Raw genomic sequence first — 11,463 nt, forward strand, 5'->3', positions numbered from 1 at the left:
CCTAGCACCCACTTCCTGCCTCTTTCCCAGAGTGTGTCCCGGAAGGGGAGGGAATACAATGGTTCACCCCCACCCGGGGTCCTCCCAGGTGCTGGAAGGTCACACCCCCACTCCAAACCTCAAACCACAACACAATAACATAGAGATTTGAACTGAAATAGAGAAATATATTCCTAGACTTCTACTAGAAAATATTTTAACACAGAAATATTGTGCCACGTTTATTTAAAAGTGGTAGGATTTGAAAGCCATGAAGGACATTTCTGATACTTAGAACAGATAAGTGTTAGGACAAATCAGTCATTTAGCTGAACTTTGAAATTTGTAGTTGCACGTGGAAGTTGGGATGTTTTCTGAGTTCTTTCTGGTTTTCCCTTTTCAAGTGTTTGGGAGTTAAAGGTTTTATTTTTCCTTAATGTAGAATAAATCACTCGAATAATGCAATAGTGAAGCCCCCTGAGATGACACCACAAGCTGCTGCCAAGGAACTGGAAGAAGTGATGAAGAGAGTAAGGGAAGCCCAGTCTTTCATATCTGCTGCCATTGAGCCAGGTAGATATATTACATTCATTACCTAACAGGCACATTCTGTGTGTGCGTTGACACACACTTCTAAGAGCATTTTCAAATACAGGAAAAGGTGACTCAAAGGTGAACAACATGTGTTGGGAAAAAGAAAACCATCAAAACTGTGTTTGTGCAACAAAGCAATGGAATGAATATGATGTTTTATTTCATTGTGTCTTATTTCAGATACAGGCTCACTGACTGTTTTTAAAAATATGTAGTTAATATTAAATTAATAATTAATGTTAGTGCCTTATAACTTCAAAGCACTTACAAACTTTTAAAGGAAAATGCTTTATATTTGGTTTTGTTCTCCTCTAGCACCCAGTAATGGCATAGCCTCATGATCAGAGGGAGCTAGCATGGTTCTGAAAGCAGTAATAACTTCCCTTATCTGCAGCAGGTTAAATGTTGTCCCTGCGCTATGTAGGTTTTCATGCAGGCTCAAGACTTTGTCCATCCTCATAGCAAACAGGATCAGAGAATGAATGTGGGATAACACTTGACATATTGTAAAGGACTTTTTTCTTTATCTGTATTGTTTCTCTGATCCCTGTTAACGCTGAGGTGCCAGCTTAGGGAGGAAGATACTGGCAGGTTGAGAGGTTAGAGGGACATTTCACTGCTGATTTGTAACTGATTGCTAAACCACAGCATAAAATTTTCTGCTTTAAATGTCTTCTTTTCATCAGCAATATTTTGTCATTCTTCTTAGTAACAAACCCAGACATTGTCTATGTAGGTTAGATAGGGTGGAGTATTGAGGAGTTTTTTTTGGGAGGTGGGTCAGTGTTTTCTTTTGGTTTTTAGGGTTGGAGGAAAAATAGCTCTGACATTTCCTTAGTGTTAAGCAGCAGAGTAACAATCACCCTTTAAAATCTGAACCAAAGTCTGCCGGGTTCACTGTTAACGTTTCTGTTGACTTCCTGGCCTTTGGATCAAACTTTTCACCCTGTTGTCCCTTTCCTTGTGCAAAACTGTGAGGAATAAAGCTTCAATATTTGTACAGTAGTTGAAATACCTAAAAGTACAGAAAGTACTAATTATTATTTAAATTTTATGCCTGTTTACAAATTTACACCCTCTGAATTTTATGTATTCTTCTCAGGTTATTACAAAAAAAAAAAAAGCAGTAATTATATTGAATAGTAGACCAAGAGGAGAACATGTTGTGATCTTGTGCATTGTGGCAGCAACATAAATCCCATTCCTAATAGAGCTAGCTGTTTATAATTATCTGGTTTATGTGTACTGCTGCAGGATGGCTGCACTCAACGAGTATATGCAATGACTTTCTTGGATGTTTCTGAAGGATATTTGCAAAGAAGGAAGATGTGCAAAGAGTAGGCCCCTTGCACTGTATGTGGTACATTCCACTTGTGCCAGATTGTTAACTGGGATCTTTAAATGTTCTGAGCTTACACTGCAAAGTGGTTTTTTCCTCTCAGAGTCTGGAAAGAGCAGTGAAAGAAAAGGCGGTCGATCTCGTTCCCATTCTCGTTCAGAATCCAGGTCTAGCTCAAAGTCCCGATCTAGAAGGAAAAGATCGCACTCCAAACACAGGTAGGTATGGTTTTTACTTTGGACTAGAAGATAATACTGTGTTTTTTAGAGCAGTGGTGGTTACTGAGGTTTCTTATCGAGTTATGAGACAAGTTTCCAACTAGAAAAGATTACTGAGTTAAACTGAGCAGATCAGAGTAACCAGGAACTTTGTCTCTGAACAGGTGCTCTTACCTTCTAAGTAATAAATATTTTCACTATTACTTTCAATTAAAACACACTAGAAGGTACTTTTTGTGCCGTGTAGCATAGCCATTTCTATGACTTCTTGATACGTTTTGTACTATATATCATTTTGTGACCTATATTTTAAAAAATAGTTACCTGTATTTTGCAGATTGAACATGTAGTTTACTGTTAACTAAGTAGATAGGCTGGCTGGTTTTGCTAGTAGAAAGTTTTTGATGTCTTGGACTTCTAAACATGGAGTTAATAAATGCAGTATTTTTATGTACTGTACTGTAAATGTAAAGCTATTGTTTTTAAAAGCAGAAGAAAAAGGCTTTAGGGGAAGTTCTTACTTCTTCAGATCTTGGTTGCTTTACCAAATTTGCTCAGTTCTTTAACAGGCTTCAAAATACAGGAGGAAATAACAATACTAGATCACCCTTAAAGCATACTCATTAAGACCATTTCCGAGAATGAGACGGTCTTGCTATGTGAGACTTAAAAGTGCTTCCTGAAGTGGTTCAGGTTCCTTCATTGTCAGTAATGTCTTCTGAGCATTTATGTAATCAATCTAAACATACTTGAGTACATTAAGTATAAAAAAAAAACAAAACAAAAACAAACAAACAAAAAAAAAAAAAGAAGAAAACATCAAAAGGCATTTGGTTGCTTACACTTTAAAAGGTTGAGTGTTTTCAGTGTTGCAGTAACAGCTCTGGTACATCCTTCCATTCATTGTCTTTTAAAAAGGCAACTAGAATTCTTTTTGACACATAAAAGCTGCCAAGAGGGAGTTACCATCAATTACACTACCAAACAAATACTATATGTGTGCAGGCTTCAGTTTTGCAGTAGCGAGTCATCTTACCTAATGACACCAATATATTAAGTACCTTTTTAAAGCAAGAAGAATCATTTGTCACTTCCTTGTTGCTTGCTTCTCTGCTGTTTCTCTAGCGTGAGACATGACTGAAGAACAACCTCTGTGTTACTGCAGTAATTTCTGAACTGTTTTGTATTGACAAACAAATTTGATATATAGAAGATAAATTCTCAGTTTTCACTTGTGAAAAACCTGTGATTTAAATAACTGTTGATTTATTTTTTTTTCCCCTCCCTAATGATTTACCACTGCTAATGTTAGCTTTGAGAACATGCTGAAAAAAATGCCAGTTTCACCTGTTGGGGCAATCTTATCTCTAAGAATAAACTGTCCTTACCGCTTCCCTGGTTTACTAGGACACTAAAAGACTTAAATAATTTTCATCTCTGTGATGTAAAATTTATTGAAGGTCTTACTTTGACTCAGTTCTTATTAATTTGCCCTGTAGTTAGTTTGTATTTCTGCACTGATAAGAGGAGCAAGGCTGTATGTAAAAAAAATACTACTTCTACTCTTCTTATAAGTTACTCTGTGTGTCTTGAGCTGCAGAAGACAGGTGGAACTGGTAGTTTTTTGTACCTGGCAGTTCTTCAGGATTTATTGAGTAATATACATGGCTTTTCTGTCTAGGGTAAGTTAAATTTCATGGTACCTCTCAGGCAAAGTATCCAATGATGTGGTTTTTTGAAACTTAATGTTCAGATTAAGCTTTTTATTTTTGCTTTCCTAGGAGGTGTGATTTTCCAAAACAAGGAGTAATTTTGAAAAAAATGCACAGTAATTTTTAAAAGTCTTATTTTCTTCATCAAACCTGTGACTATATATGTTTATCAGAAGACTAACTGGACTTTTACTAGATTATCTGCCCATAATTTGTGTTGATTACTTATCATGTAGCAAATGCTCATTCCTTGAGAATTCTTACAATTGAAATCCATATTAACAAATCCTTTCAGCTGAAAAGGTAACTAACTTGACTAAATGATGAACCATGGATAGTGGTGTGGGGTTTTTGTTTGATTTTTTGTTTGTTTGTTTGGTTTGGTTTGTTAAAGATTGAGCTTGGAGAATAAGTGAAGATTGAACTTGGCGAATAAGCAAAGAAAGACCAGTTAAAGCCATTTTTCATTAATGAACCAAGACTGCAATAAGTGACTGAGCCCGGGAAAGAAACCAAACATAATTAATTACTTTTACCAGCTGATAGAAATTGTCTTTGGTAGATTTTATGCACTGTAATTTACTAAGGACAACTGTCCTAATATGATTTGAATTCATGTTTTCCAGAATGTTCATGGAGGTTATTATGAAACATGGGTGTTATTGAAATGGTGCATTGTTTCAGAGGAGGGCATGTGCACCTGGTGAAGCATAAAGTATCAGTATTTGCAAAAGTGTTGATAGGAGGTGTAACTCTTTAAGTAATTTTATGTAATGAGGCAAGATTTATCCTTTTTTTTCCCCTTGTTGGTTGACCTAATTTTTATGAAGTTTCAATACTGAAGTATTTTCTTCTGGCATTGATCATATAGAAGTAGATCTGGCAACAGATCACTGTCAAGACACAAGGACAGACGCAGATCCAGAAGTCCCCTGAAAAAACGGTCCAGGTCTAGGGAGAGGCGGAAATCAAGAAGTGGCTCTCGTTCTCGGTGAGTCCATTCCTCAGAGTAGATACTGTTCTGTGCACACAGTACACAGTTTTTGAAAAAAAATCTAACATACCTTTCAGGTCGAGATAAAGGGTGGAATCTCTAAATTCTTTAGCGTATCCTTAGGCTTTGTCTGTAGGAGAAAAGAACAGAAAATAGGTTTTAATGCTGGGTGCGCTGGTTTTGGCTGGGATAGAGTTAGCTGTCTTCATAGTAGTTCATATAGTGCCTGCAGGGGTTAAACCACCACACTGAGTTACTTAAATTTTGATAGTCTTGTCTCCATTTATACCAACATGCGTGCTGGCTGAAAATAGCTAATTTTAATTGCCAGACTTTAACCAATAGATTAGGACTGTTGTGTGTAGCCTGTGCAACTCACAAAAAGCGAATGATATGTTCTGATCTGTATCTGTTCAGAAGGCTGGATTTGGGCTGACCTTGATCCTACATTCTGAGAACATGTATAATGCAAGAGCTTTTTATTTTCACCTTTGGTTGTCTGATATTGGCCATACAAATACTCTATGTATGGCTTATTTGTACTTCAGGATCTAATACATCTGTGTTTTATATGGTCTATTAATTTTAAAGTCTGATAATGTAGTTATTGAGGTGTGAAATTCCAACAAGGTAATAATATGATTTTCTGAGGGATGAAGTAGTGAATATTCACAAAAGAAATGTGCTTATGAAAGTAGCTTCATGAATGGAAGTCTTGGTACTTTCCTTTCTGTTTCATCTCTGTAGTTCCCATGATTCATTTAAAGGGAGATTCATACTTGGGTTGTATAGTTGCCTCTTGTTTTTTGAGGAAAGGTTTTTTTGTGGGAAAGAGAGCTGCAGATCTGTGGACATCAGTGGGAAGAGGAGTAGGCTGCGTAGCTAGCTGGGCTTTACTGATGGGTCTGTTTGATTCCCTGTTGCTGGTGTCTTGAACTTCTTGACATATGTGCTCAATGGAAGGGCCAGGTCCAATGAAACATCTGTGATAAATTAACTGGAAGGCACTTCTTGAGTTGTTGTGAGACTCCGCTATTGTAGGGATTATGTGCTGTTTACTCTTTAGGATCCTTTACTGAGACCTCTGAAGAAGTATTTGCCAAAACCTGATGAGAACCGAGTTTGTCAGGTCACAGAGCATACTACAACCTACTCTTTATTAGCAGTTGAAAATGGGATACAGCCAAACACTTCTTCCATTGAACAGAGGTGGAAGGTGTGCTTAGGGCCTTTCACATGTGAAGGACTCTTCGATTTTAAAATCCTAGAATGGGTACCAATACACGCAGCAAATTCTGTCAGTGTGGTTCTCTTGAACATACAAAGTTCTGCTAATCTTCTCCTCGTGTGCTTTCTCCTGCTTCTCTCTCTGAACAGTTGTTCATTTTCCTGTATCCTAGAGGCAGGTCTAGGAGTCGTGTCTCTCTGCTATAAAGGAAAGATGGAGTCTTAAAATTCCAAATAATCCTATACAAAAATGTAATCTTCCAGCCAAAACTGTAAGCTAATCAGTTTTTGTTTGGCCTGATGACTAGAACATCAGTTGGAATTGTCCTCATTGTTCTTCTTTTTATGAACATGTGTCATTCTGCCTGTCCTGAAGAAGCTGACTTGTTCTGTTATCCTTCTATTTACTAGTAACAATTTTTCAGTAGTTTTTGAATTCCTAATGATATTACAGATGTTAGAATTGTTTTGCCTGGGTTTTGACTTTACATTAACCTTTTCAGGTAATTTGGTGAAATTTTTATCCTTTTTCTTGTATTTCTGTGTATTAATTGTTGGACTTCCAAGCAGTTCCAGGACATCTGTGTGTCATTTTTCATGTGGGGGTGGTTAATCTGCAGTCCATTTTATGTGGACACACTTTTAATAAAGAGTGGATTTACAGATTGTTACAGTTTGTTGCATTCCTGACAAAACATTTAAATTTTTTGTGTGTATAATAACATAACTGTTAAGATTCAGAGACATCTTCTCTCCAAGTGTAATAACATGACTCAGAAGATCACAGTGTGATTTGATTTTGGTCTCCCCTTCTCCAATTTGGTTTCAAATTTTTTCCTCGCTGTATAAACTTACCCTCATGGTGAACAGGGTGGAAAACTGAAATACTGAATAACTACTGATTTTCAACAGAAACTTTATCTTGAGAAATTAATGTATGCTGAAGAGTTAGCTGTAATTCTAATTGGAAAGTTCAAAGATGAATTAATGAATTTGTTTGGCTTTTCACAGGGACAAGAAAAGAGACAAAGAAAAGGTCAAGGAAAAAGAAAAGGCCAAAGATAAAGATAAAGAGAGAGAGCGAGACAAGGAGAAGGAGAGAGATCGAGATAAAAAAAAAAAAGAGAGGAACAGGGAGAAGGACAGGGAGAGAGATAAAGAGCGAATCAAAGATCGAGAGAGAGGCAGAGAGAAAGACAGAGACAAGGACAGGGAGAAAGAGAAAGACAAGGAGAAGGAAAAAGACAGGGAAGAGGTAGACCAGGAAAAGGAAAAAGAAGATCCTGAGAAAGGAGAGAAAGACAGAGAGAAGATGAAGGACAAGGAGGGAGATAAGGACAAAGGAGGGGACAGAGAGAAGGAAAAAGATGGGGATAAGGAGAAGGAGAAAGAAAGAGAAAAAGAGAGAGATGATAAAAAGAAGAAAGAGAAGAGATCCAGAACACCCCCAAGAAGCTATAGCTCTTCAAGAAGATCTCGTAGCTCCAGCAGGTTTGTTAAGATTTTTTTCATGCTTTTTTAGATTTGTCAGTTCAGTGAGACACCATCCTAGCTTTTCATGTGTTAGTATCACCATGCCTCTTACTAACTAAATTTCTATTATTTCTGTTTTGTAGATTTTCCTATAAAGTAAAATCTCTTAAAAAGAGCTCTGTATGACTCCTGAATGAACATAGTTTCTTGCTGGGCTGCTCGTGTTTACCTTTCACATAACCATATGATATAGTCCTGGAGAACAGTAAGGAGATGATTCTTGTGCCATTTCTCTGCACTGGAGCCATTCAAAAGCTGTGATGAAGTGACGTCACACATGATCTTTGTCCTGATGAAAATTGGAGTCACTGTTTCATAGTTCCCTGGTTACTTACACACCATACGGCGTTAGTCTGTAGATGTTACGAACAGCCGGGTGATGGCACTTGCCACTCTTCAGCTGGGTGGCCTAACAGGAGGAAGCAAGCGTGTCTCTTGGCTGGCTAGCCATTGGGAAGCTGGATCTATCTCTGTTGGAAGATATGGATACTTTATTTAGCTAGTTAGACACCAGATATAAGTAAAATGTAGTATTCCATGCCAGCGGTGATAGTAAACAGGAAAATATTCAAGTCGCTGAAGCTGGTTTTGCCACGGTGGGAGGCTACAAAGTCTGGGTAAACTCAGTACAGCAAAGGGATGTTGTGAGGTTGATCATAAACTCTGTGAGTGGGCTAACTCAGGCACATTCTGAAAGTGTTGCAGCTAATTTAAGTAGAGAATCTTTGGTGGAAAATGTCCTTTCTGAATACCTCAGGAAATAATAAGTTCAGTAATATGTGAAATTTAGATAACCAGATTTCATCTTTCCTTGAGGGAATTAAATGCTAGGTGAACTGGGAGGAGTTCTATGTATTATAATCATTTACTAAGTAAAATTCCCACAGTCCTGAAAATTCAGGAGTTCATGGTTCAGACAAGGCAGAAAAGGTGTAATAGTTTCTGAACATTCTATTTGCATTATATGAAATGTCCATATTGTTTTGGAGGTTTACAGGCAAGGTACCACGGCTTCTTTGAGCATATGCAGCTTCCTTTTTTAATGCATTTTAAACATTATTTTATGGGTTGAAGACCTATACAGAGTAGAGCTAGTTCTGCCAGCTTGGAAGCATCTTATATCTGTAGGCCTCAGGAGTGCTAAAATAGATAAGTGTAGAAAAAAGGTTTAAGATTTTGACAACAAGTGCCTTATGTAAGTGGAGTAGTGGAATACCCAGCTCCTAATGTAATAACAGCAAATGTAGTTAGATAGATGTTGCCAAAAATGTGTACTCTGGTTTGCAACAAATAGGCTCCCCCTCAAGAATCTTGCTATTTAAGAAAGTGCCATGGAAAGCTCAAATGCCATTTATTTGGGCAAAGAGTTCTAGTGAAAATTGATGCATCCCTTCTAGTGTACTCAGAGTACAAAACCCTGCATTAATATGAAGTTACTTGCTTACTGACACCTGTATAAAAAAAAAGGCAATGTTCTTTTGGGGAAGAAGGATAAGAAAAACACACTTTTTTTTTACATGGATTTGCATTTGTTTCTTAGATGTAGCATTATCCTTAGAATATCAGTACTGGGACCAATACTGTTCAGCATCTTCCTCAATAGCCTACATAGTGGGATGGAATTGTACCCAGTGCAATTAGTCTTAAAAACACAAGTGCCCAAAAATCTTTGTATAGACAAATGTAATAGAGATGGAAAAAAATATTCAGATACAGCTGTAGTTCTTCAGCTTGAAATACGAAAAGCAGAAACTGAAAATTAGATTCATGAATAAGCAGTTTCTAATTTGAACGCAATTACACTTGGTTAGTCACAGATATGTATGTTAGAAAGCAAAACACAGTGGGGATGTACTTGATATAGTCCAAGTGGGAGCACTGTCAGAATAAAATCTCAATCTCAAGTATCCTCTTTGAAAAAAGATGATGATAAATGTGAAGATATGAATGAGAATGAGGTGCATGTTAACAAGTGAACAGCTGATCAGTGATTGTGTTATTGTTTTCAGGATTTTGAGGCCACTTTATATTGTTATTTACCAAAGATTGAATCAAACTTGAGAGCTTACTGAACAAAATTCTTGTGGAATTTTATCCTGTGCAGGAGGAGGTTATGGTAAATGACATGGTCAGAGTATCAATCCAGATAGTGATGCTGTGCATACCTTACTGTATCCTTTTGTAGTTTGTCTAATAGCTGTTCATCTTTTCACCTTTCTAAATATTGAAGATAAACATATTCACACCTAATGATGTGAATTGCAACAACTCATATGCATAGGTGTGCATAATTTTGTGCCATATCTGGAAGTGCCCCCTCAATTAATTTTTAACTTCCCTGTTTTTCTTTGATGGTTCTTGTGTGGTTTTCCTGCTCTGTGAAGAGATGATGGGAAAAAAATCATCGTACTTTGATGAAATAGATTGGACATTTATTTTGAACTAAGCTTTACTGGCTCTGTTTTTGCTTTATTTTAACATGGGCATCAGTGTGTTTGCAACGAGTTATTTAAAGTTTGGTTGTACTCATGATGAGACATCATAATAGCAACTAAAACAAACTCCATCTATCTATGTAAAATGGCTGTTATATAAAATGTTACAAGTTCTTTAGCGATTTACAGAATTAGAATATTCTGTTAGCTGAGTAAAGACTGCTAGGAAAACAGTACATACTAACTTATTTGTTCTGATTTTGACAAGAACTTGAGCTTCATTTTGCACTGTTTACTCCTAAACCAATAAGAATGCTAGCTCATGTGTTTAGGAGTTAAACTTCAGCCAGGCTGAACTGAAATTACAATGATCTAGGTTGTAAAATTATGTTTTGAAGTTGAATTCCTCAAGTTGTACCTTTTGTCGTAATGCGACTCTTTAGTCAACTGGATTCCTTTGCTGAATGAAGACACTCTTACTTAATACAGGATTAATGAATTCAGTGTGTTTCCATTGTTATCAGATAGAAGTACAAGCATGTGAGAATAACCCAAAAACTAAAATCTGAAAGGGCACATTTTTTTTCCCAGTTCCAGCCTCCTTTTTCCCACCAATCTGAAATACATATTTTTTTGTTGTTGTTTTATTGCTTTGTACAGTTTATATATTGTTAGTTATATATAATGGTAAATTCAGGGATATTTACTTAATTTTGTGTCAGGTGATTTTAATAGCTTTCTGTTTTTAACCAGTTTCTGAGTTTGTTATTTTTGTTCTTTGATTGTCTTGAATTTCTTGGTCTTGTAGAGAAAGGCGTAAAAGGAAGAGTAGAAGTCCCTCCAAGTCTCCTAAAACATCCAAAGCAACAAAAAGAAAGTCTTCGCGAACTCCTTCTCCGAGAAGGTCAGTTTGATGCTACATAAAAGTTACTGAACAGTAGAGAAGGAAGAATTTATAGTATTTTCATTATTTTACTGCCTTTGCAGTAATCATCTCAGATGATTTCAGTTGGTCAGTATGGTTCAGTTCTAATTTAAAAGTAAACAAACCAAAGTCCTTCATGGCTTTGAGCTTTGGGGTGCTTTCAACTACAGAGTTCCAAATCTGTCAACAATGCAGATTTGCTTCACAACCGTAAAAGCTCTTCACTGGATACAGATTAATTTGGTTTTCTCTTTTCAAATACCATGTGCACTGAACATGTGTATTCTCTAAGTCTGTTCATTCAAAAAGTCCCCTTGTCTTTATGAAGGATTTTTTGCTACATTTTTGGTTTTTTTTCTTTGGAAACCCACAGGTGAGATTTCAGTTTGCAGTTAAGAGGTTTGAAAGTTGTTGCTTTTGCATTAAATTATGATTTGAGTTAAAAAATTTTGTTAAACAGAAACAAGAAAGAAAAAAAAAGAGAAAGAGATACAAATAATGAAAGAA

At 36.5% G+C, this 11,463-nt stretch overlaps 1 protein-coding gene across 1 annotated transcript in view; it reads left to right on the plus strand.

Annotated features, from left to right (window-relative positions):
* SREK1 (splicing regulatory glutamine/lysine-rich protein 1) overlaps window positions 1–11,463 on the plus strand; it is a gene marked incomplete at its 5' end in the record, with an annotated part of 14,800 nt that overhangs the window by 1,975 nt on the left and 1,362 nt on the right. The window contains 6 exons of the mRNA XM_008939246.1: window positions 422–552; window positions 2,016–2,130; window positions 4,714–4,833; window positions 7,075–7,554; window positions 10,840–10,935; window positions 11,417–11,463. The exon at window positions 11,417–11,463 is cut by the window's right edge and continues 110 nt beyond it. Coding sequence (XP_008937494.1) covers window positions 422–552; window positions 2,016–2,130; window positions 4,714–4,833; window positions 7,075–7,554; window positions 10,840–10,935; window positions 11,417–11,463 — 989 coding nt within the window. The remainder of the gene's footprint in view (window positions 1–421; window positions 553–2,015; window positions 2,131–4,713; window positions 4,834–7,074; window positions 7,555–10,839; window positions 10,936–11,416) is intronic.

The sequence above is a fragment of the Merops nubicus genome, unplaced genomic scaffold, assembly GCF_000691845.1.
Source record: "Merops nubicus isolate BGI_N331 unplaced genomic scaffold, ASM69184v1 scaffold19184, whole genome shotgun sequence".
NCBI classification, from domain to species: Eukaryota; Metazoa; Chordata; class Aves; order Coraciiformes; family Meropidae; genus Merops; species Merops nubicus.